Below are 26,579 nucleotides of genomic sequence, written 5' to 3' on the forward strand. Positions count from 1 at the left end.
TAACGTTAAAGCTAGCCTCATCTATGTACAGTATGTTCCTAATGTCGGTGTAACTTAAACTTTTGTTAATGCCAAACATGAGACATATCTGTTGACTTCTGTATATGAATTGAACCAGAAAGAGGCACGACAGCTGAGCTAGCTACAGTAACTTAGCACAATGTTTCATTGGCCTAGATAGCTAACGTTAGTGTGGAAGAATTTAGATGTTTTAGCTATTAGCACTTTTGATGCCACTAAACATGGTTTAGTCAGCTAAAAAGTACCCTAGTGTAGAACATGACTCAGAACCTCTGTTACCTCACTGAAAACTCAGAGCCTCCTTTCACAGGCACTTTTAACATCATTCGTGATTTCTTATTTGTCATTTAACAGTGATGGTAGACATCGACAGCAAGCATGCCCAAAAGAAAACGGAGTGTAGAACCTGCAGCCCAAAGCTCTCCTCCTACATGCATCCTTCATGTACCATCCATGTCTGATCATGGGGATTTCACGCCCCTCCGTAAAATTAAAGGATCTGCTTCAGAAAAACTGCAACTGCTTCAAAAGATCCGGGATAGACGTCTCAACCAACCGCATGACTCCCCATGTCGTATGCAATCAGTATGTGATCAGATCCCGGCAACTCTTCCTGATGACCTAGAAAGAGTAGGATATCACAGCAAGTGTTATAAGCACTTTGTCCGCCACTTTCATCGTCTGGGAGATGATACAGAACCAGGGCCATCAACCTCATCATGGCATCACTCTCCTCGTAAACCAGGAGGTTCTGCTGAACCCATCTTCCCGCCAGAGTGTATATTTTGTGAGAAAGTTGAGACCAAAGATGCTCATCGCAATACTGAGAGGCCTACAACCTTCCCATCCTTTAAAAACAAAGAAAATGCATGGGAGCAAATCGAAACACGGGCTGAGAAAATGGGTCTCTATCGACTCCATCGAAAGGTGAAAAACAAAGACCTCTTTGCATGTGAGGCCAAACACCATCCGTCATGTTTTAAAGCTTTCCGCACAGCATTCTACAACTATGAGCGTGCGATTCACAGAGCCGAAGCACCAAAGGAGCAGGCTTGCATGTCAGCCGCCCATGAAAAGGCATTCAACTCAGTACTGGAACACATTCAAACCCAGGTCATCCAGCAGAATAAAGTTCTACAGCTTTCTTCCTTGCGCTTGCTCTATGTCGAGGAACTGAAACTGAATGGATATGAGAACTCAAATTATCGGTCAGAGAAACTACTGAAACGCCTACAGAATGACCCAATCAAGGAGCATATCCACTTCACGAAGGTTGATCATGACAAATGTGATGTCATTTCTTTCTGGCTTGTGCACAGCTCAAACATAACAGTTTCCAATGCTCTCGCACGAGCATTCACACTCGGAAGCACAAACAAGAACCAAAATGTTGCCCTCCAACTTCGCCAGGGTATTCTACAGGCTTTCAGAGAGTGTAAAGACCAACCATGGCCACCAACAGCTGAAGACATGGAGCTCAATCCTGAAGACATCCTACCTCCAGACCTTGTCCGCTTTCTCAGCGTGCTAATGACTGGCAAGGAGGGCATCGAGACAGAAAAGGTGAAGCGTCTGGTCTTCTCCATTGGACAAGATCTGTGCCGTGCAGTGTCAGATGGAAAATGGAAGTTACCAAAGCACATTCTCCTCTGTGTGACTGTAAGGCACCTGTTCCGAAGCAAACAGCTCACCACAATACTACACAGGCTTGGACACTCTGAGAGCTACGATTTCGCCTTGGAGTTGGAAACTGCTCTCGCCAAGGTCCTGGATGAAGTCTCAACTTATCGTACACCACAAATTGTGACAGGAGAGGGCAACCTTGTATTCCACTGTGAGTGGGACAACTTGAATAAAACCACTACCAGTGTGCACGGCAGCAACATTGTAAACAGTGCTGGAGGAATCATGGTGCAGGAGGTCAAGCCCGGGTTCGAGAGCAGCAAGGACCGAATGCTACCTACCATCAATAGGTCACAACAGCGTAGCCTGAAGGTCGACACACCAAAAACTCTCCCACCCTTGCACTTTACTCGCGTTGGCCCGAAGTTCCCTGAAGGCTCATCATTCACACCGCCAGCAGAGAATGACACAGTCTATGCCACTACGATGCAAGAGTACTACATCTGGCTCTTCATCAGATACATCGGAAGCTGTGGCCTGCAGCCTGTGCCTGGGCTAGGGGGTTTCACCTCTGCAACTGGTTCTCCCCCACCCAGCAAATCAACAGTCGACTACTGCACGCCTATCCACCAACCGATCACAGACAACGCAGTTGTTCGTGAGCTACTGAAGCGTTCCGAGGCAGCAACTGCTGAGGTGGGTCAGAGATTGGTCCTGAATACATTTGATCTGGGTGTCTGCATGAAAGCCCTTCCCATCATCTGGCGCTGGCCAAATGAATTTGCTAGTCATGTAGTGTATTTACTATTTTTGTATTTACTATGTGTTCAGCGGAGAAGACTGCACCAGTGCCTTCAAAGGGAAGGGAAAAGTCGGGCCCTTGAAAAAGCTGGAGAAGAATCCCAGGTTTCACAGGGCATTCGGTGAACTGGGTGACAACTGGGATGCCAACCCTGAGGTGGAGAGGCAGTTAGAAAAATTCACCTGTGTGATGTACGGCCAGAGTCGCGAGTCATCAGTGGACATTGTCCGTGCCAAGCTGCTACGAAAAATGGTGGGAGAGGACAAGACCCTCACATCCAAGTCCAAGGTTGATCTGGCTCGCCTTCCTCCATGCCAGTCTGCCCTGAAGCCGCACATCCAGCGTGTGAACCACCGCGTAGCATTGTACAAAAGAGCCGATCAACCTATCATCGAAAAGCCAAAACCTTATGAGGAGCAAGGATGGATAAGGACTGATGAAGGACTGTTGAAACCAATGTGGTCCAGTGGTCCCATCCTACCAACCTCACTGGTGGATCTTCTGAACACAGGAGAGCACGAAGAGGAGGAGGAAGAGGAAGGAGAAGAAGAGTTTGACTCTGACGATTTCGATGAAAATGATGATGACTGACTCAGTGTAGAATCACTAATGCTAATGATGTTTATCTAAAACAAGCAAGAGAAGAGTGGTCACATTGAGTGCTAGGACTATTTTGACAGTTGTAATATTTAGAAAAATAAAACTTTGTGTTAACGTCTGTGTAGACGGACCTTAATATGAGTCTATTATTTCGTAAAACTGTGATTATTTTGTAAATAAAGCACTAATTAGCATACTAGTATACCATAGACACATGTAATCATGTTATGAATAGTTCTATCATGATCTATGCCCTTCAAAACATGGGTCTAGACACCTTCATTTTTCAATTATCTGCAATATTGGCTGAGATATGTCAAAAATCGTTTTTTTGATAATGGCAGCAGTAATTTGCATAAAAATGGTATGTGGGACATTTTTTCAGCTTGGGGCCATAGCTAGTCATTTTCTACACATTTTTTCCAATCTAGAAACACTGATTAGAAGTATATCTCCGGGGGGTGCAGGGGGACCTAGTCTTCCTACTAGACTAAATGTTATTCTACCACAAATACTTAATCCTGGTGGTTCAAAAGTCCGATTACTAGTATTACTACACAAAGATAAATGGTAATTAAGGCCTTCAACTAACTAAAGATCCCCGTCCATTAAAGGAAGACTCCAGACCCCAAATTTTTTTTTTTAGTTAAATGCTTCTACATAATCTTTGATCAGTACATAACAATATAATCGAAAAAAAAAAAATCAACCCGCGAAGTCGTTTCCTTGTAATCTGACCTTAAATGCGCCAATAATAGACCATCGACGAAAACGCTTCTGCAAATCTTAGACCACGTGCCCATGCACAGTATGACGTCACACAAGGTGATGGGGAAGCCGGAAATACTTTACAATACAATACAATAGTGTGGAGTGTTTCTATTCTAGTTATATTGTCCTGCATATCGGATTCTAAAGGGTTTATAGTTGTGTTTTGTACGTACGGGTGCAGCAAAGTCTCGGAGCCTTTTGTGCGAACACTGCATTAATTCCCGAAGGATGTTGCCAGTAATAACACTTGGGCCATAACATTTGGCTGGGCACTGTGATAGTACTAGGAGTGCAGTCCTAGAAACAAAATATAATGTATAATAGGTAGCCAATTTATTTTGCTGGTTTATACCAATATTTGCATGTAAAGTGTAAACAACGTTTCATGATTGAAGAGCCCCTTTAAAGTATGTACGCAACCATAAATTGAGAGATTATGAACCCCCCTTCCATTCAAGAAAAACAATGGTATTATAATCATAAACACAGGCTCGAATGCGAGTGTACTGTCACTGTGTGTCCCCAAAGACACTTGCAATGCATAGGCCTAGGCCTACACTAAATCGTAAATGACGTTTATGTCATGTATAAAATGTGGGCTATCCCCACTCCCCTCCCCCCCTCCTCCCGGGATGCGAGCATAATTGTTTATGTATCGACTTATTTCGGGGTCTAGCGGAAACATGTCTGCCATAAATATAAATAAATTGGCCAAAATTCTATGAAACGCTGACGTACAGTGACGAGTGTATTTGTACACTACACTCAGTAGCTGCAGCCTGCGTGTCTGTGGCTACGCCATGATACAGGCACAAGGCCATTGGGTTTTTACCGTTTTATCAATCAAACAAAGTCACTACGGTACTGCAATAACACTCGCTTAATATAAATATTCCTCGCATATTTAACCGAAACTATCAACAAGTCGGCTCGCCCAACACGTACCAGTAATCTAAATCTGCGAGCCATTCAGCATCATCTTCGTCGTTTTCCACTTCGACCTCCATATTGGCCTCTGGATCTTCGTCGGCGTATTCCGGCTAAAACTGATATGGTTGAACACCAAATTCTCTCCGTTCTATATCAAATTCTTCTACAATACTTTCCTCAGCCTCTGATATGTATTCATTGGTTGAAAAGTCTGACAGATCGGAGGAAATAGAGCAATTCGGAGTCAGAAACTTCTTCTTCTGCCATGTTTATGCACTGTGTGCACTGCAATCAGCTGAGATCTATACCTCGTGTGACGTCACAAGGATTCCAGAACTAGCTTCTTTTTTTTAATCGTGCCTTTTTAAAAACGCATTTTACGACTAATTTAGCATCGATTTTTTTTTCTTTTTAAAAATTAAACATTACCTAATTCTAAATATTTAAATAATTAATTTTTTGGGGGGGTCTGGAGTCTTCCTTTAACGTAACTGTTTTGCGGAAGGGTATAGGGCAAAACATGGAACCAGTTCCTTGGCCTCCTGATCGATAATTACAATGATTTTCAGAGCATTAGCCTTCACAGCATCTCAGAAGGAATCATGACATACAGGAGCCCCAACCCACAAAGGAGATCAATAGTCATTGAACAGGTCAGTGGTCTCTGTTTTCCATCATCTATTCTCCAACACTGACCCTCCAACCTCCATTCTCTCATTCCTCTGAACCTCCCAAGCAACTCCAGGATGTACGTGTTCTTCCAGTAACTCACTCCTGGTTAAACTTCCAAAATCCAGTCTGACTGCACACCTCAACTCTTTAATTCCTCACTTCTCCCGTCTATGGGACCACCTTCCAGAGGCTGTTCTGTCTCACTCTTACCCCAGAGCTTCAAGGAACCAATGTATCTTTATTCATGCACCACCACCTTGTGTTATCCGCTATCCTGACACATGATCTTTATTACCCCCCATTATCCCTTACCGACTATTTCAGTGTCTCCTCCCTCCTCTCTCTCTTCCTTTATCCCCTGTTGTGCATATATAATACATCGTGGTTATATACCTGGGATCATTCTAAATGCACTGGGCCATGGACCAACAGCCAGGCCTGAGGCCTGCTGACCTGCCGAACATACTAAAAATAACCCGATGTACATACATAAAGCAAAAACATGCATGCACGGCTTATGTGCATGTATAATACATTGTGGTTATATACCTGGGATTATTCCAATTGTGCTGGGCCATGGACTAACACAGAGGCCTTAAGGACTGAGGCCTGCTGATCTGTGCTGCTTCATTGGGGTGGAGTCAGGCCACCTGTCCAGCCAATGCATGTAAAGCAGTGGGGTGTCGTCAGTGCAGTTGAAAACTGAGCCATGTATAATATGTGGTATTTTATAAGATAAAAAAGGGCATAACTCCATCTAAAATTGGGAAAACGCCCTAAGCCTCAAACTTGTTCTGTAATTTATCATAATAAAGCCATGTACCAAGTTTCAGTTGAATATGTTAGAGGTTAAGGGTGGAGAGTCTGGAAAACCACAGGTTGGATGGATGGATGGACAGACAGATGATGAGCCGGAAGGGACTAATAAGGAATGAAAATGTGTCCTCGGTTATTTATTTTTTTGGAACAATAGAAATAAACATCGATGCATAAATAAACGAGAGAGTTAATAAAACATGATACCCCATGCAGTGTTCAAGTATATACCTTACTTTTAATTAAATATTGATTTAAAAGATCGTTTAAAAATCCAGAAGTTTTGCACTACTGAAGCAGTCTTATACATCACCCTTATACACTGTAATAAGATGACGTTAACTGGCAGTTTAGGAGATGGAGACTTTATTAATCACCATAGAACACAGCGTCAGTCGGCATCCCGCATCGTGCGTAGCCAAAATGGCAGCCTTTTCTTCACCCTGATGTGCACCTTCTCACATGTTACGCCGTCTAAGGCTATATATCGATATATAGCATGATTCTAGGAAGTATTATGAAGGCGCTTTGTGTTCTACATTGTTCAAGTACACAATTCAATTTAAATAAAGGTTTAACGACATAAATAAGCTACTTCCGGATTTACCGCCATATTACCGCAGTGTCCATTACATCACCCTATCTAACACGTTACATTAGTTCTTCATGCCTGTTGTTTGTGTCCTTTATGACATCCTTAAAAACAGTACGTTTCCTGTTTGGAATGATTTTCAATATTGTTTGACTGCCAGGCAGACAGACAAAGTAAAATTATTATCTCACTCCTCTTCGCGCATGTATGATCAAGCCAACATACGGTAAAACTAAAGACTTGTCTTTCTATTCAAGAACCAATTCAAAATATAACATTAGATTTAGATAAGTTGTTCCTCAATCATAAACTGGTATGACAGGCAGAGAGACTGATGGACGGATGGATGCACATGAACCAATTACTTAACTTTGCTTTTCATTTCGCGTGTGCGGGGGAAAGATGGGAGTTGGACTAAGGTGGTGATAGAGGATTGCATGCAATACAAAAAAGCTAAAGGATTGCAAACAGGCCTAGGTGCCAGCAGATGAAAAAACAAGACACTTATGGATAACGGATGTCAAAAAAAAACATTTTCTTGCTTGCTGATGCACACGGGACAGTTACTGCTATCAGATTCAAAACAGCTTAGCTGTGACGAAATCTGAGAAACCACAATGACCATCCAGACCACATCGCTGTACGTCCGGTTGCTCTTTAGTTTCAGCCGTTACTTCTCTTTACCATTTATATGCTGGATTAAAATAAGGAATGCATCATAATACAGGACAGTACTTCTTTGCTGTATTGTGATGATCTGTACTAAATCTATTATAATCCAGATGACATGTTCATTTTAAAGATTAATGAAAGGGATAATGAAGTGACAACTATATTGCATCAAGAAAAGTGAAATGAAAATGCAAAATAACCAATCAGCAGCTCTTCAAACGTAATGCGGGGAGTATTTATATATGTAAATATTTATTATATACTGTATATACACATTCATTTATTTATATATATATATATATAATTTTTTTTTTTTTTTAATATATATATATATATACACACAAATAAACATTTATTATAATTGTTTTTTTTTTATGTTAAAGGCTCTAGGCATAGATTAGAAAAGTCCTCATCAAGGCCAGGCCAAAATAAAAGGGAAGGAATGTGTATGATGAAAAGTGTATGGTGTTTGTTTGCGAGAAAGAGATTAAAGCGAGCCTGGGAGCTATAGTTTGAGTGGGACAGAAAGTAAGACCAGCAATCCTGACACAGAGAGTGTAAGATTGTTCCGGGCACCATTTTAATGCTAAGTCAGAACGGTAGTATTACCCTGGGCGGTTGCTGTCTACAACCTACTACCTAAGACACATACACACATGTATATATACATACACTGTATATACATACATACATACATACATACATACATACATATATGACTATAGAAATTGTTACGTTTGTGGGGGTAGGGATACTTTAGTCCAGGTAGATTTGTATAGGTAGGTGCTCCGAATGTCGTGTAGAAACCTTGATGTAATAAGTACTTGTGGAGACCATGTGTTCGGATTAAGCTTGTATATTTGTCCCCATCGCAAGGGGGCGGGGCATGTTAACTAGCTTAGGGAATAAGGGTAAATTATCACTTGTACGTCGTTCCCTCTGTGATTATCCCTTTGTCTCTTATGGCACCGCATTAGACACGTGTTAAAATCGCACATTTAATGGCACTAATTAATAATAAAACGAATCGGAAACCCAGATGACGCACTTGGGCTGATTGCCCCGACTGGAAAGGATGCATAGGACGAAAGATTCATGAAGACACACCCTGAGGAGCCATGATTGGCCAGGGCTCTTGATTGACAGGAAGGACGAGTAAGAAGGGACTCGCTGATTGGTGAAGGAAAGGATGAGTAAGAAGCAACTCACTGATTGGCGAAGCACGACCGATGACGTCAGAGAGCGGGGTATAAAAATAGTTGGAGCGGCGGACATCTTCCTGCTCGTTTTTTGGATGCCATAGCAATCAGTCATGAGTGCTCCTCTCCTCCCCAACCTCTCGGTTTTGGGTCTGGCAATAACGGTTGTGTGCCAGCATCTTCTCCTCATTAACATGTTCGTCTGGCATCTGGACATTGAGGGCGAACATTCCCTCTTGCACCTCTCGTTCCAAAGGCGATAGTGCCCGGGGAGGATTCATCGTGAGCAGCAGTGTTCCGGCAGCGGGCTGGTGGACGTGCAGAGGCAAAAGGCAGAGCGGGGACGGAGAGTTGCGGTTTTACCGGTGCGGCTGGATGAGCAAGCTGCACGCCTGCGATTCGGGATGCAAGGTGAGGCCTGCTACGTGGAAACGGGCGGTTCCCGCCAATGACCGGACGGTTTCCGCCAACACCAGAGCCGCATCGAGACTGCGTGCCCGGGGCCTGGAAGAGTTCAGACGAGGTGCACCGGGCGAGTCGGGTTAAGTGCACACACACACACAATTATTTTCAGTTATCCTTCCCTTTCGTCTGTTTTCAAGTCTGTTTGTGGGGACGTCCCATTTAGGAATTTAGTCTATCGCGTGTTTTATTTTGTATTACCGGCATTCTTGTACATTTTAATCTCGCCTCGGTTTGAGTTATTTTCCGCAGGTTTGAGGACTGCCAGTGGGATCCGTGCAGGTAAGGGTCCCCCAACCCCCCCCCCCCCCACGTGTATTAACTCCGCCACATTTGATGAACGCCTTGGAGTAACAGCATGTTTGGCTATTCGTTCTGTGGAAAGATTTGAATTGCCAGGAAAGCGACAAAATATATATATATATTAGCCGAAAGCACCCGGCGTTGCCCGGGTTCTTTTTGAATGAATATACTACTATAATTCAGCTTTTACTCGTGGCTGTAGAATATTGACTACTATAATTAAGCTCAGCTTTTAATTGTGAAATGGGACCAGCCCAGCCGAGGCGGCTTCGACCGGCCTCGCCACCTTGTCTATAACCTTCCCGGGGCCCGCCCCGACATTTTTAGTTCTTTTTGAATGAATTTACTACCATAATTCAGCTTTTACTCGTGGCCATAGAAGATTGACTACTATAATTCAGCTCAGCTTTTAATTGCGAAATGGGACCACCAGCCTGGCCGGGGCGGCCTCGACCGGCCTCGCCACCTCGCTTACAACCTTCACGGGGCCCACCCCGACATTTTTAGTTCTTTTTGAATTAATTGACTACTATAATTCAGCTTTTTCTCGTGGCCGTAGAAGATTGACTATGATAATTCAGCTCAGCTTTTAATTGCGAAATGGGACCAGCCTGGCCGGGGCGGCCTCGACCGGCCTCGCCATCTCGCTTATAACCTTCCCGGTGCCCGTCCCGACATTTTTAGTTCTTTTTGAATGAATTTACTACTATAATTCAATTTTTACTCGTGGCCGTAGAAGATTAACAATATAATTCAGCTCAGCTTTTAATTGCAAAATGGGCCAAGCCCAGCTGAGGTGGGCCTCGACCGGCCTCGCCACCTCGCCTAAAACCTTCCCGGGGCCCGTCCCTAAAAAAATTTCATTAGAGGTTTCCTCCTATCTTTCACCGTTCAGGAGATTAACTTGCGCTGACAAACAAAAACTTGCTTTTATATATATATACGGACCACAGCTCCGTCCAATATATATATATATAGGAATGGTATGAGAAATAGTTCAAAAAGCCTCATTTCTTGCTAGAAGTCTGAGTTTGTTTCCACAACAAGCATGTCCTTCCTTACAAGGGCATAGTCATGATGAATGAATTACTGAAATATCCCTATCTCTTAAAGCTCATTACTCACTCCCCCCAACCCCCTCTACACCTCCCCAAAAAATTCCGTGTTACCCCCCAGGTTAAAGCCCCCTGTTATAAAGGGTTGCTGCTATCATAGAATTATAAATGCTACCATTGGAACCGCTACATTAAGCTCCCATTCCTGCATCTTCTTCTTTAATCATGGAAAGACAGGCTTTTAAAACAAGTATTTTTATGATTAAAGGCACAATTTTTGTTCCAAGTAAATCGATTATTAGCTTTCCAATGGTACCATTTTTTAATCATTATATGACAGCAGGAACCCTTTAGAATGAAGCATGGCACATGGACGAATGCTCCTTTTAGTATTAGATGTTACGCTGGGGAAAGACCGTCAAAATGATTGGTGCACAAAACTCAACACAACACAGAGGATGACAACACACACAAAGTTATAGATTATGTCTAATTCATTCATTCATTCATTCAATCAGGGAATGGGAAAGGGGGATTCCAAACAGGATTGGTCGAAACAGTCGAAACGGGATTCTAAACATAAATGGATCAAAACGTTAGGTGGAATTTCTTTGATGTGCTTCAGACGTTAATGCAAAATGCACAAACATACGGTGTATAAGCACAGCTTCAATTGCTCCTGAAATAAAATAGAAAATAATGTGGGCGAGGTGTGTAGGCACAGAACACTGATTGCTCAATGCCTCAAAAAAAAAAAAAAAAAACTGGGGTTATGTAATGCAGCCAAAACATGGCTATTGCTTATGTGCATATATTATACATTGTGTTTATATAGCTTGGATAGATTCCAATTCCACTGGGCATGTAGAATGATCCTATAGACTGGAAGGCTTAAAGCCTGAGGCCTACACCAACTGAATGCCTGTGATGCCGATGGGCTGCAACCTATTGACATTTGATGATGCTTCAACAGTCACTTTTGGTCTATTTCATACTGAAAAGAAAACTTATAGGGAAGGCATGGCGATTGTGAATATAACACTTCTGAATATGTATCGGGCCTAACGGAGTAGCAAAATGGCAGACATATAATTTTCTTTTTCAGGGTTGGAGTCAGATGACAATTGTGGGTGGAGTCAGGCCAGCTGTCCAATCAATGGTTTTAATGAAACATACATACACATTTTGACGTTCGGCGAATTATATATAGATTCTGAAAACTTTCTGTACAACTACGTCAGTCTTAAGCCGAATTAAGTAATTAATCTGCAAGCCTCCCATGTGAAAGCCATTAATCTGTGGGCCTCCCATGTGTCACATCCAGCATGTTCAGAAAGCTGCTGCCATTTCATCTCTCGCGACATGGGGACGCGGTCTCCGTCGGAAGAACGAGGAGATTTGATCGTAGTTGGCTGATGTGAAATTTGGACAGATCGATCAGCATTCTCATTTGGCTCTGTACTCTGGTTAGACAGGGGTAAGCTCCTTTTGGAATGCTGAGATGCTTTATGATTTTCCCGTCGTTAGTACTATTGAACCAGTCTAGTTGTGCCTTAATGACGATGCAGTTTTATTCAATTGTAAACGGAACTTAAACTTACATGATTTATGTGATCTACTGTATGTGAGTAAAAATTATATTTGATTGTGTAACCTAATCACCCATGTTGGTTTGGTACAATCAATTAATTAAACAATCTTCATGTTCGGTTGTCGAAGTTATTGGTCACTGCTTGTGGAGAAAAGTTTGATTGTCCAAATGTGCCATAATGCACATATTGCGAGAGTATGTAAACATTATCTGCCTCTGGTGTATCTCATGTGTTACATGGGTCAGGCCTGTAAAGCTTGTACTTAAATATATTTGAAGTTACATGCTCGATATATTTATTGTAAACATTGAAGCAACATTGTTTGTTCGAGGCAATCACCGCAATGTAGCTGGAAATTGCTGGAATTATCGTTAAAGAATCATTCCATCAATTGCTTGAGATATTGAATTTGCTACCTGTCATGTATCTCTGCTGAATAGTATTTCTGTATCTTTTAAGGTTCTTAATTACCTGCATATTCAAATACAGCAAGTATCAACCGTCATCCTGCGTCTCACTTAATTCTTCCTGCATCACAATACATTGAAGATTCCATAGCTTTCTTGATTCCACTATTTCTCTCATGTTACTAGGCCCTTGGGCAAAACTGAGGTTTGCCTTTCTGGCATTGTCACCTGAGCACATAGCTCATAATGTTTACATTCCAGGTTAAAATCTTATATCCTATGATGATTTCTCCAATGTCCTTTAAGTTCATGCAAAAATAGACATCTCCTAATAGCCTTGTTCTGCATGGAATGAATGAATGAATCCCTGTTAAAACAAAACAAAAACACCAAATTTCCTGTATGTCTACATCCACGACATGGGGACACTGAATGGCCTAGCATCGCTCCAGTATCTAATACAACCATTGGCTCAAATTTAGAATCAACCCTGGCCAAATATGAATTTCCGAGATAAACCTGTGGATGCAGTGTTGATAATGATGGTAAACAAGGCCTTGATTTCATATAAACATGTACCTGTGAGCCCGGGCAGATAAAGCCAGCATGCTGTAGGGGATCGTAAAGGTCACTTGGAGAATGGAAACCATTGCTACGTGTGCCTGTTCCACAATCCCTTGCATCAAAGCCATCAAACCAGCCTGCAGATCCTAACCGTGGAAGAGAAGGACAAGAAGGAGTCTAAAGTTTGGCCTGGATATAATTATTCAACTTTTTACATGAATAACCAAGCACATCAGGTACAAAATGCAAGTGGCTCTTCAAAACAGCTTATCGCCAACACCGAATCATTTAAACTGGAATTCACCTTTATTATTGGGATTGTAGTTTCTGTGGATAAGTAGGTACATTTCGAAACCTTGTTATGAGATAGGCCGTGAGGTGATTATATCATTGTTTACTTGTTTTGAAACTACTGGGTGAGGCATTGAGAATCCATGGAGAAAGCAGTGTATAATTACTGCAGTTGGGCAGTGACCCGCATCAATTATTGAATCCAGTACGTCGAGAAATTCAATGTTTGTCTCTCATGCCATTGTCTTTAATGTAAACAATTGGGTTCATTTCACAAAGGACCTTTCTACTTGGCCATGTGGATAACCATTGGTTTTGGTAGACGTCTAGACGGTCACGGTGAGCTAGACTCCACGGATCCCAATTAGAAGTGAAAAATCCAATTGAGGTCCAAAATAGCAATCATGGATGTCCTCTCAAATCCTTCCAAACCTCACCTTGGGGAGGAGGGTGAGGAATTTGGTGAGGGGAAGCATTAGATCCAATCACTCTGCAGAACAGTTTTCATTTGTGGGTAAGATGGCAACAAAAACTGGTCAGAGCTGGAGGATGAGGTAAAAAGGGATTTCACACTTTACCCAGTCTCTACAAATCTTGGTGATGCTATTCTCTGGGCTCCAATTCAAGGATACGAAGGGGCGAGAGAAGCACAAAGAGCAGAGGTTATGTGATGAAGCGAGGTTGGGGACAAATATGAGCCCCAAACAGAATGGATAAACGAGAGCCACCAAGGCCAAAGATAGTCAATGCTGCCATTCAAATGCAGGGATGTGATTGAGCGGCATGAGATTAGCTCAGGCCTTCCTGCTGTAAACCTTGCTGCTAGTGCCGTGTTGACAGAATATCCATGCTTTTGGGTGCCCGGAGGTTTTGTCCTCTCCTCCTTGCCCCGTCTGCCTGCTCCAGATTTCCGTCTGCATTTATAACCTACTTATTGTGATCAAACATTAAAAATAGAGCTCTGAAAATCAATGCGCTTTTAATATCGCCCACATCGTGTATGTTCTCTGTGTTTAGAAAATCATTGTAGTTATCATTCACCCTTGTGATTACAAGCATGGGAAGATTATGTAATAAACGCACTATGCATTTATTGAAAACCAATGTATTTCGGAGTAATTGCAATGCAAGTACCACAAGCTTAAGAACCTGTATACGATTCATGATCAAACCTACAACTGTTTATTGTGGGAATAGTTTGCCAATGATTATATTAATGCAGCTTTCTTTGTAACCAGACTGGCTCCGCTCTTTCATCTATGCATGTTGGTGGTACAAGAAGGTGGGCAGAGGTTATGTTTTCACCGGTGTCTGTCTGTTTCTCTGTTTGTTTGTTTGTCTGTGAGCAGGATATCTCAAAAAGTTGTGGACAGATTTGGACGAAATTTGGTGAACAGGTTGGGTGTGCAACAAGGACGAATTGGTTTGATATTGGTGAAGATCCTGATCCGGATCTAAATACTATAATTAATTAAATGAATCTTCAACATTGAGAGATCGGGCAAAAAACCATATATAGCACGATATCTCAAAAAGTTGTGGACGAGTTATGACAAAACTAGGTAGATGAGTTGGGTAGGTGACAAGAACAAGCCGATTCGATTTTGGTTTAGGTCCAGATCCAGATCCGGCCTATCAATGGGATACAAAACGTAAACTCTTCAACCTGGCGGAGGTATGTGCTCTACCGAGTGCTGTTCTAGTTCAACGATTGTGATTACAAGGGGCTAATCTGTACCTGGCCGTTCTTGTGATGCACTGAGTGGGTCATTGGGACCATGGCACACCTTTCCCGGAGATAGTAAATTGGACCTCTGGGATTTCACTATACTCCAGGCTCACGACATGCCTTAATAAAGGGCCTGCACAGTAAAAACGATACTGATGCAATCTTATATATGATACATACAATGGACAACGTTAAAAAAACAAATTCAAAGCTTTTAATTTCTAGTTACTGTGGTACTTCCACATGTAGAGGAGTTAGTTACATATAACAAAAGCAATATTTTGGATGATACCCATATTTTCCATCCATTCTTCTTCACCCACTTCCCCTTAGCAGAATCTACTCCAACCTCCTTTCCCTTCTCTCCTTCCTCTTTTTGAACTTCTCCCTTCTTTTCTCTCCTCCACCCCTCCCTTATTTTGTTCAGTTTTATTCCCATTTACACCCCGTTTTTTCCTCCAAATGCATTATATAAATACCAGACCATACATTGGCAACCATTGCACCGGCTTGAGGAGCTGAATGGCCTCCTCTTGCATTGAACTTCTTTGTAAAGGAACTCGTGTTATTTTTAAATGGATCAAATTTAGAATTACATTTCTGAGTGGGTACTTTCTATAATGACTATGATTACCTCTGCTTTTTCAGTGGGCCCTTCACTTCTGCCAGTCAGCCTTTTGGTAGCACGTTCAGCCAAGGCTTTGGTAGCCATCATAACTTTCTCAGCTGACACCAAACCACTCTGTGCCGCATCCAGCTGGAAAGAGTTCAAACATCTGAACAGCAGGTTGGCACTGTACTTACAAGACCAAGATGCATATATGAACAAGACCCTTCCCACAAACATGTCCTCAAGGGTAATACGCCATGTCGAGCTAAGATGAAAAACAACAATAAGCAATCCTGCTTAAATAACAGCCATGATCATGTATTCTTTAATCCCCTTGATTAGGCTGAATCGTTTGGTTGAGATCTCTCGTCATGTGATCCATACCACACCCAGTGCATCGAGAATTCGGGTAAGAGCATCCCGTGTGGGGGTAAGCTGCTCCACGGTGTAGCGCGTCACTCGCGTGCTCGTTGTAGATAGGATAGCTCCCACACGATGTCCTCGGGAGTATGTCTGCTTGCGCACTCGCCATCCTGCGCTCACCGTTCCCTTAGAGTCATCTGCAATTGCCACCAATGCTGCATTTGCTAAAGCTATGTGAAGGAGGGTTGAGGAATGAATGTAAAATGTAACTAGGAGGGAAAGGTCGCATCATGCAGGTTTACCATCTTCACACGCTGCTCGTACATATCAAAACGGTTAGCATGCAGAAGCATTTAAGATCTGTGAAGTTTCATTTTACATTATATTATGCTATATTACTTTATGCATTATATTATGCTATAGGAGGAAACAACAAAAACGAACCAGTCAATTTCATTGATACAGTCATGAACTATACTGAAGATGTAACTTACTCACTTTATTGAGGGTTATTGCAAGGATTATTTATTACATTGTTATCCAATGATTCTTGAGCTATTAGGGTGATAAACAAGGAAGTAATGAATATTAATTTCTCCATCCTCAACTTGCCATTTTCATCGGCACCTGGTGGCAGACATAGGTCAATGCATCTCTCTGTGGCTGTCAGAGCTGAGTTGGTGACCGAATTAGCAAGCCCCTGGGCTAGCACGATGCTGCTGCTCACCACACCTTGCGTCACACGGAATATCGCCATTGCTGAGTCGGTCGCCATGGCTGCTACCTACGGTACAGGAACAGGCAGATGCAGGTCATTTTATTTATGGCTAAAGAGCCAAGACTTTCACACCATCCTAATGCCAGGCAGAACATGGTACCAATAAAGTTCATGTGGATGATTAACAGTGTTGTGAATGTTGTGACATTGTGAGTTGGTTGTTGATTCATCAACTCACAAAAATATATTTACGTCCATAGTCAGACTTGTAATATAAATATGAAAGAAACTCTAAATTGATTTTACTCCACAGACCTATGATGTGGAATAAAATGTCTACTTTAACCAAGATAATACAGGGTCTTTATAATCTACATCTACTATAAATGGATGAGGTGTGTGTGTATGTGTATGTGTATGTGTGTATGTGTGTGTGTGTGTGTGTGTGGGGCATGTTTTTTGTGGAGTCCTACTGGAGCTCTCTCATGTGGAGTGTGAGACACCAAAGCGATTGTCATGACCTGAGTTGATTAGGCTAATTAACTACAAGGAATCTGGAAAAATTCCCATGTTTTGAATGCACGTCATGTTGAGGTGTATGTATCAGTTCAATAGGTCCTTCCATGGCATGGAAATCTAATTACAAAACTATAACGACACTCTTAGACATCACGAAGTCGACCAATATGCCTCCGCCCACATTATAATACCTGTACCAAGTTTGCTTAAAATCCATTCAGCTGTTCTCAAGTTATCACATTTTTACCCGACATGACCTCTGACTTTTGACATCAGTACCCCAAAATTTAATCAGTGAATCTTTCCATCATTATACATATGTGTACCAAGTTTGAATTAGATCACTTCAGCCTTCTCAAGTTATAGACCTACAAGAGACATTGACTTTTGACCTCTTTGTTTGAATTAGATAACTTCAGCCGTTCTCAAGTTATAGACATATTACGGACTTTGACCTTTGCCACAAAATTGAATCATTTCATCTTTACATCATTATACATACATGTACCAAGTTTGAATTAGATCACTTCAGCCGTTCTCAAGTCATCGACATTAGACTTTGACCTCTTGACCCCAAAATCTAATCAGTTCATCTTTACCTCATTATACACACCTGCACCAAGTTTGACTATGATCCCTTCAGCCATTCTCAAGCTATAGACCTATTACAGACTTTGACCTTCAACCTTTGCCCCAAAATCTAATCAGTTCATCTTTACCTCATTATACACACCTGCACCAAGTTTGACTATGATCCCTTCAGGCGTTCTTAAGTTATAGACATTGTACAGACTTTGACCTCTTGACCCCAAAATCTAATGAGTTCATCTTTAGATCATTCTACATAAGTGTACCAAATTTGGTCAGAATCCCATCATTGGCTCATAAGTTATCGCGGTAACAGTATTTTTTTTTACCTAACATGACCTTTGGTCTTTGACCTCGTGTCCCCAAAATCTAATCAGTTCATCTTTACCTCATTATACATACCTGCACCAAGTTTGACTAAGATCCCTTAAGCTGTTCTCAAGTTATCGCAGTAACGAAAACCTATCACGGATGGACGGACGGACGGACAAACTGAAAACAATGCCTCCAGCGACTTCATCGGTTGAGGCATTAAAAAAAAAAACATAACAAAAACGATGATATTAACATTGTAATGAAGCATATATTAATTAATACTAATAATATTAAGAATAATAATAGTAGTATCATTTGGCAATAATAACGAACATATAATCCCCCCTCGCAACCCCTGCCCTGGCCGAAGCACATCTTGGCTTGGTGAAAGGCAGGCTAATGCTCAAGAAGTACAGCATGGAGGTATGCTACAAGGCTGTGAATACCAATTAATGAAAATTTGGTCCAACGGGCCCACTAGTGACATTAAAAAGGTGAAAATGCTCAGATCGTCAGTGAGTGGTGGGCAACAGGTGTGTTGAATAGTGTTTGAGAACCTTCTGAGGAGGTTGGTGCAGAAAAGGCAGTTGTTCTTCAAGAATGTCCAAGCCAATGCAAGCAAGAGAATCAGCAAACGCAACTACCAAAAGGAAGAGAGATTTTAAACGGACACTGGAATAAAATTCTGTCAATTCCATATGGATAACAGAAACAACCATCCAAATTCCATCAAACCCACTGTGTGGCTGTAAGACAGTGAGAATGGGCTTGCTAGCCCAGAAGGCAAGGTTTCCTGCCATGCGCACACTCTCTTCAGTGGCTGAGCACAGGCCTGCAAGTCTAGGGTGTCCTGATTTAGCATTGGTGTAGGACTCGAGCAGGCCTGCGAGACAAGGTGCAAGCAGGGGAAGTTGCACCACGCGTTCCACTGCCACGACCTGTGGACAAGTGGCGTTATTCAAATGACTGCTTAAAGTTGGAAAAAAACATATTACCTATCAGGTAGGCTAGAATAACTGTTATTGCTACTTCTCCTACTTGGTTAACAACTCAAATTATTCCCTCCTTCTTGTAGTGTCGGCCTTGCAACCTTTTGTCCAAGCCTTTCACAAACCGGCTAACAAGGCCTCACATTCGACTGGAGGCCAGTTTAGCCATGGTGCAGCCGATAACTCAGCTACTGCTCGTGAGGGGACACCATGGGATATTTTACTTTCACCAAATGAGCTAGCAGATGGGACACCTAGTTTAATAGTGACAGAGTAAACATCGATGTATCATCGTGCGTATGAAACATCCGGATGAAAGTAGTTTTAGCTGGGTCGAGAATTGAACCCAGATTCGACAGCTCAGAAGTAAGTGTGCGTACCTCTTGGGTTCATCCTAGACTATCCTGCCAGCCCTGTTATATGGGACATGTGTGGCATATAAAGATTCACACATACAATTAGGATATTTCATGATATTTGAAAGCCAGTTACATGATGCTGTTCTACACGAGTGTTCGAAACACAAATTAATAAATTCGTTTTCCTGTAACGCCATTTTAAATGGTTTATAATAAATCAGTAAAAATTTCACACAAATCCTTCTGCCGATCAAATTTCATTATTCAAGCCATTTTTGGACTTTCAGCACCCACCAGTTTCCATGAATCGCAAAAATAATCTTCCTGGGTCTAAATGAGCATGATACCGTGCGAAAGGAGAGGTCACGAGAAGAACATTCCGGAAATTAAAATCCCAGTCATTCTCAACACGGCTGGGCCCTTCGACCAATTTGCCGCAATGAATCCGGCTCGTATTCCCACCATGGTCGCCCGTTTGCCTCCTCACTTGAAAGATGTCTGATTGGTGGAGAACACACCCTGCGTGCATGGCCGTTTAACGCGGCGTCTGTAATTTTCTGGCCATTTTTATTGCCACTTTTGTTGTTCTTCGAGCGCGCAATTTTATGATCGCTGCTGTTTACTTACCTTGATGTCCTCATCTTTGTTTTTCTTCGTAGATCGGGTCATGCTTCTTTAAGGCAGATGCTGCAACAGAGGGGAGGGAGAGAGGAGTGTGAGAGAGACAGAGACAGAGAGACAGAGAGACAGAGACAGAGAGACAGCACACACATTGAGGAAACTATTTTCTGCTGTGCGGGTTGTTTATCAAGAGATTAGCAAACTTCGAAGGTTCCAACACGCTGATCTGGCATTGCCTTTCGAAATTTCCTGGTAGGTAATCCGTGGTTTTACACTTTCGAACCCGGGTTTCATTCGGACCATGTGACAGCAAGGCCTGAATAATTGGGTCATTCAAAGACGTTAGCACGTGAGCTCAATTTTCCATTTAACACTTTGAAAGTGAACTTGGAACGGAAGTGGAAGGATGGAAAACAAAAGTTTGACAACAATCGAATCGATGCAAATTGCTGTTTTCATTCACATTTAAGTGGTCGAGGTTTGCTGAACCAATCGCCGATAACAGCTACACTTGGTGGTGGTAGTGGTGGTAGTGGTAGTGGAAGAAGACCGAGATCGTCACCGGCTGAGTGCACCACTGTCCACCTATCAAAAGGTACAACATGATATTCTGATTTATAATGATACAAAAAACAACAACAACACATTCCTCAAACACCACTGTATACTACTCCAATGTCATGAAGCATGAATAAGACGTTTTGTTGGAGGATAAAATCGGATCCCGACTACATTTAACAAACATGGCAAAGCGTGGCCATAGGTATGGGCTGCACTTTGTATGCGATATTAAGCCGGCTGTCTCATCGGCAAGATGCACATCAGAGATCCCATAGTGGTACACCCAGCTGAATTCCCTGTGTATAATTGACCACCTACGCCTCTTTAGAACCGTTTCAGTCGTGTAACCGTCAAGACAAGTTCCATGATACGTCTCGAACTAGAACGGGCACTCGGAAGAGAGCATACCTCCGCCAGGTTCAATAGTGCACCGATAGACCAGATCTGGATTCGGACCTGAACCAAAATCTAATCAGCTTGTTTGTGTCACTTTCCTAACTCATCCACCAAGTTTTGTCATAAGTTAACCACAACTTTTTGAAATATCATGCTCATAGTTTTGGCCCTAACACTGAATGGTGAAGAATCACTTAAAAAATTAAATAATTATCGTATCCGGATCCATATTCGAATCTTCACAAAAATGAATCAATTATTCCCCATCACACACCCAACCTGTCCACCACGTTTCCTCAGAATCCGTCCACAACTTTTTGAGATATCCTGTTCACAAACACAGACAGACAGAAAACATAACCTGCATCTACATTCGGTGGTGGAGGTAACAATTGGAGATCCACATCATTCCACTCTCCGTTTTCTCAAGACCATTTGTTTTCACTTTTTTTTCTTTTTTTTTTTAAATCAACGACCCGACACAGTGATCATGAGACAGCCCGGGATAACGAAATCCAAACAAGCTGTACCATATAGTAGGCTATCCTTTATGTACTTACGAAAAGTTTCTCAACAACTTCTGCGAAAGCACTTTCGAAATACCACGTGGTTAAGAACATTGCCAACACTTCATACCTGCAGTTAGGAATACATCGATCCCCGTTCCAAATGTCACAAACAAGTTACACTTTTCATTTACGATTAACGAATAAAAAGAAATCCCAACAGTACAAAGTTCGTGTGCCCTGCCACGGGACTCGCACACTTTTATTGGTGTTAAAATCCACACCGCTACAATTACACACCTTTACAAAGACGAGCTGCTCTTTCTGCACCAACCCTTGTTCACCGTCTCTGAATGTGAATGAACCCACTTCCCGGTAACCGGTATTAATAGACAGGTTTGGTGGGTGGTGGAGTTGGGTGTGTTAACTAGGGGGTGTGGGAGGGGCTTCCAAGTCCACTCTTACAATTGGCCACAAAATCGGTGAAACAACGAAAACACCTTTTTCCCATTCCCTGCGATCATGTGCTTTCACCGTCTCAATAACAACATAATGATATGCACGATTACTTTACGAGACGGACAACTTTATGCTCCTCCCACTCCACGCCCACCAACTCCTGCTCCTCCCACCCACCTACTCGTGCTCCACCCACACACACACACTGGATCTGAGAATTATTTCATTTTTGAAGTGATTCTTCACCATAAGAGACATGATTATAATAACTAAAAAGCACCTGAAAATGCAAAGCCCGTCCACAACCGCTTTTATTCAGACTTCTTCTTCCATGTGCTAAAAGTGATGAAAACAGCTAAAAGTGAAATTGACAATTTTACGTGACCTTGACCTTTTGACCTCAAAAGCAAGAGAGGCTTCATTGACCCAAAAGGCAAACACTTCAAATTTCAAGTCAATCGAATGAAAATTTACGATTTTATGTAACCTTGATGATGATGTCGAGTCTCCTCGCGCAATGATGACTTTGCCTTTCTATGGCTGGTATACACTGGTAAGTGTGTGGTATACACGGGGAGTCGCCACTCCTCTCCGTCTCTCTGCTGGCCGTGGGGGAATTCACCCTCTTCCGTCCTTGCTGTTCGAGTCGACTGGACTCTCATTCACCAGATATGCAGAGCCGTCTGTCATTTAAACCGCATGGCTGCGGACCGTTACCCTGGTAAAGGGGGCTGGCAGGTACTACACCTTGCCCACAGGTGACCTGGGGTTATGCAAGGAAGGGGCATCCATCTCCCTGAGGTATCAGAAGACACCCGCATACCCAATGTTACTTTGACCTTTGCCATTTTGACGAGATTATTCATTTGTCTTCTACATATTCTCATATTAATAAAGCTTTCTTGAAACTTTGATGACAAAACTCAAGTAGTAAAAGAAATTACAGCTGGGACAGACACACACACACACACACACACACACACACACACACATACACACACGCGCACACACACACACACACACACACACACACACACACACACACATACACACACACACGCATGCACACACACACACACACATACACATGAACACACACACACATGCACACACATACACATGAACACACACACTCACATGCACACACATACACATGAACAGACACACACACACACACACACACACATACACATGAACAGACACACAACAAACACACACACACATACACATGGACAGACACACACACACACACACACACACACACGAACACACACATGAACAGACACACACACACACACACACACACACGAACACACACATGAACAGACACACACACACACACACACACACACACGAACACACACATGAACAGACACACACACACACACACACACACACACACGAACACACACACGCACATGCACACACACGCACACACACACATACACAAACGCGTGCGCGCTCGTGGTTGTAAAACCCAGTCTCTCGCTGCACCAGAGGAGAGGGTATTGCATTTGAGTCCGTTTGTTTGTTACTTGCCGGAAAAAATTCCGGAAAGTATGTTGGTTGCTTGGTTTGTCTGTCCGTCTGTTCGTGCGCAGTACTACGTCTACATCGTTGTTCATAGCATCGCCATACTTTACACACATATTTGCCTTGCCCTGGAATAGACTGTGCCCAATTTTTAACTCTCTAGGCCCAAGGCCTCCATTATGACGTCATAATTCGACAAGTACAAAACTTCATCTGATCAAGATGCAATTTCTTGAGTGCCATGTCGGCATAAACTGGTGGAGAAAAAAAAAATGATGATGACGTCATCGGTCACGTGGTTCGGCCGCCATCTTGGAAAACCGAAAAACTTTGCACCTCTATATCTCCGAAAGTGCTGAATAGAATAGTGCTGTGATGGCGGGAAGTGGTTGGCAAATCAAAAAAAAAAAGTACATTCCGGCAAGTCCTCGGTCTCTGACCAATTTCTAGTTTGTTTGTTTGTGATTTTCACTGCAACCGTTGGTCCAAGTGACAGAAAATTTTCAACATAGGTGCACCATCTCCTGTATAATTTTTTAATGATAATTATGACGTCATAGGTCACGTGGTACAGGCGACATCTTGGAAAACCGAAAATAACACCTTTATATCTCCGAAAGCGCTGCGTATAAAAAATTGAGACATGGCTCATTGCAAAGAACTCTCCATGGGGAATAAAATATGTTAATGATGATGTCATAGGTGCCTCCATTATGACGTCATAATTCGACAAGTACAAAACTTCATCTGATCAAGATGAAATTTCTTGAGGATCATCTAGGGATAAATTGGTGGAGAAAACAATGACGATGACGTCATCGGTCACGTGGTCCGGCCGCCATATTTGTTTTTCCGCCATAATAGTACTTTTGTATATCACTAATAACACGTCCAGGCAAGGGTCTGCAATCTCTTGATTGCTCTTTCTTGTTGTGATTGTGTTCATGTGAACATCTTATTGAGGCGTTTAAAAGATTGAAATGAGAATTGATGCTCTCGTGGTGGTTCCGTGTGTATAATTTAGGTTTCTCTTGCAGTCATATTATAATTGTGTACAATGCAGGACACGCAGTCATGCATGCAGTACGAGTACAGTAGTACTATTCTCCTGCAGTCCTACTTCAGTAGTACTATTCACTGGTGGTACTTGTACAGCAGTACTATTTTCTGGCAGTACTAGTACAGCAGTACTATTCTCTGGTGGTACTAGTACAGTAGTACTATTCCCTGGCAGTACTAGTACAGTAGTAGTAATATCTGGCAGTATATACGAGTACAATAGTACTATTCTCTGGCAGTACTAATACAATAGTACTATTCTCTGTCAGTACTAGTACAATAGTACTATTCTCTGGCAGTAGTAATACAATAGTACTATTCTCTGGCAGTACTAGTACAATAGTACTATTCTCTGGCAGTACTAGTACAATAGTAATATTTTCTGGCAGTACTAGTACAATAGTACTATTCGCTGGCAGTAATAGTGCAGTACACACAGCTTCAACAAAGATTTTTAATTTTTTTTGTATACAAAAGCCAGGCTCATGTAAGAGCTAACACATGAAACACAAGAAGCATAAACGGACACATAAAACATATGGACTAGATGTCCTCGTTATCCATACCATTTGGATGTTTAATTTCACCATAAGTTGACTTTCTAACTTGAATGTGGATTCTGCCCAAATTAGCCACACCAGTTACTTTGAGGGTGTTTTTGTCTGCACTTTGATCCATTGTAATTTATAACATTCATCGAAGACGTTAAAACAATCAATTCTCATGCCCACAGGGTTGTACAGGAATGAATAATATACACATGAAACTTTGGTGTTCATCTTCTTTACCCTCAAGATATGGCCCTGGTCCTCACACTGAATTCACTCTTCTGAAAAACTCCACTGCAACTATCTTGTCCACACCCTTCATTGTCTTAAAAACTCTATCGATCTGATACCTTTGAAATCACCTCTTTTCTAATGTAAAAAGCCCTGTGTCCTTCAGCAGATCCTCATTCTCGACGCAGCTAGTCAGGAAAATGATCACGTTTTGAGGTTAGAGTGTGGAGAGAATATTCCCTTGAATAAAATGTAATATTCAGAATATAGAAAGACATTTTGCCATAAAAAGTAATTGGAAAACATTAGAAAGCCTTCTAATACAAAGGTGGAAACCGCTCCAGATGTGTGTGTAAAACCAGAAAGAAAATGGTTCTCTGGTCGGCAGTCGATGATTGTATATTTTTCAATATGAAAGTCAAATATATCGTCGGGGGGATACCAGAAAGATAAATTGAACAAATTGTGTGATTTACATGCTGCTATAACTCTGCGCGAAATTGCAACTTTTTGATGTGACTCAAATTTACTTCAATTCACTGATAATGATATCGTTGCTCAAGAAGCCCATTATCATAGGTCATGTTATAAGAAATACATGAACACCACAGAACTAATACCTATAGTACCTGGGAAGGGGATGGTCCATCCGAGCAGGTATACAAGATTGCATCAGCAAAGGCACACTCAAATGGCTCTGAGATTCTGGTTATGAGTGATTTATCTCAAAAACTACATTTTAAAAAATCATTAAATTTGATGCTGAGGATATACGTAACTCAACAAGGGTTAATTTTCACGGAAGACTTGAAACTGAGTTTGGTAACTCTATTTCACTCCGAAAATGTAGAAAATGGGCGAGTGTGCATTATGGACCAATAGCTTGCACTTCTGAAGTGTCGGAGTGATCTGAGTAACCACATCAAGACTTGCCAAATGAAAGACCAGACAAGAAGCACTGCTCTTCATCTCTGCAATCTGATAAAGTCTATACAGGTTGACAAGCCTTGGCCCCCTTTTCTAAAGGAGTTGGATGAAAATTACATCCCAATTCCTCTTGAGCTACTAGAATTGCAGACGACACAAAGATGCAGCCGTGCAAC

General features: G+C 42.0%; 1 protein-coding gene across 8 annotated transcripts in view; it reads right to left on the reverse strand.

Moving 5' to 3' along the window:
- LOC137421712 (perilipin-3) overlaps window positions 1-22,197 on the reverse strand; it is a 30,727-nt gene extending 8,530 nt beyond the window's left edge. Inside the window, exons 1-10 of one of the 8 annotated variants that reach the window (XM_078773400.1) lie at window positions 21,947-22,049; window positions 21,701-21,776; window positions 20,647-20,768; window positions 20,190-20,249; window positions 18,954-19,152; window positions 18,772-18,854; window positions 16,687-16,858; window positions 16,096-16,271; window positions 15,736-15,858; window positions 13,097-13,227 (exon numbers count right to left, since the gene is read on the reverse strand). In XM_078773400.1, coding sequence (XP_078629526.1) covers window positions 13,097-13,227; window positions 15,736-15,858; window positions 16,096-16,271; window positions 16,687-16,858; window positions 18,772-18,854; window positions 18,954-19,152; window positions 20,190-20,231 — 926 coding nt within the window. In that variant the 5' untranslated portion in view covers window positions 20,232-20,249; window positions 20,647-20,768; window positions 21,701-21,776; window positions 21,947-22,049. Of the gene's footprint in view, window positions 1-13,096; window positions 13,228-15,735; window positions 15,859-16,095; window positions 16,305-16,686; window positions 16,859-18,771; window positions 18,855-18,953; window positions 19,153-20,189; window positions 20,250-20,646; window positions 20,769-21,700; window positions 21,777-21,946 lie in introns of all 8 variants that reach the window. The other 7 variants (XM_078773399.1, XM_068108023.2, XM_068108027.2 and 4 more) reach the window with 7 other exon arrangements.
- Between the last annotated feature and the right edge of the window lie 4,382 nt (window positions 22,198-26,579).

This window comes from Myxine glutinosa, chromosome 2 (genome assembly GCF_964187855.1).
Source record: "Myxine glutinosa chromosome 2, kmMyxGlut1.1, whole genome shotgun sequence".
Taxonomy (NCBI): Eukaryota; Metazoa; Chordata; class Myxini; order Myxiniformes; family Myxinidae; genus Myxine; species Myxine glutinosa.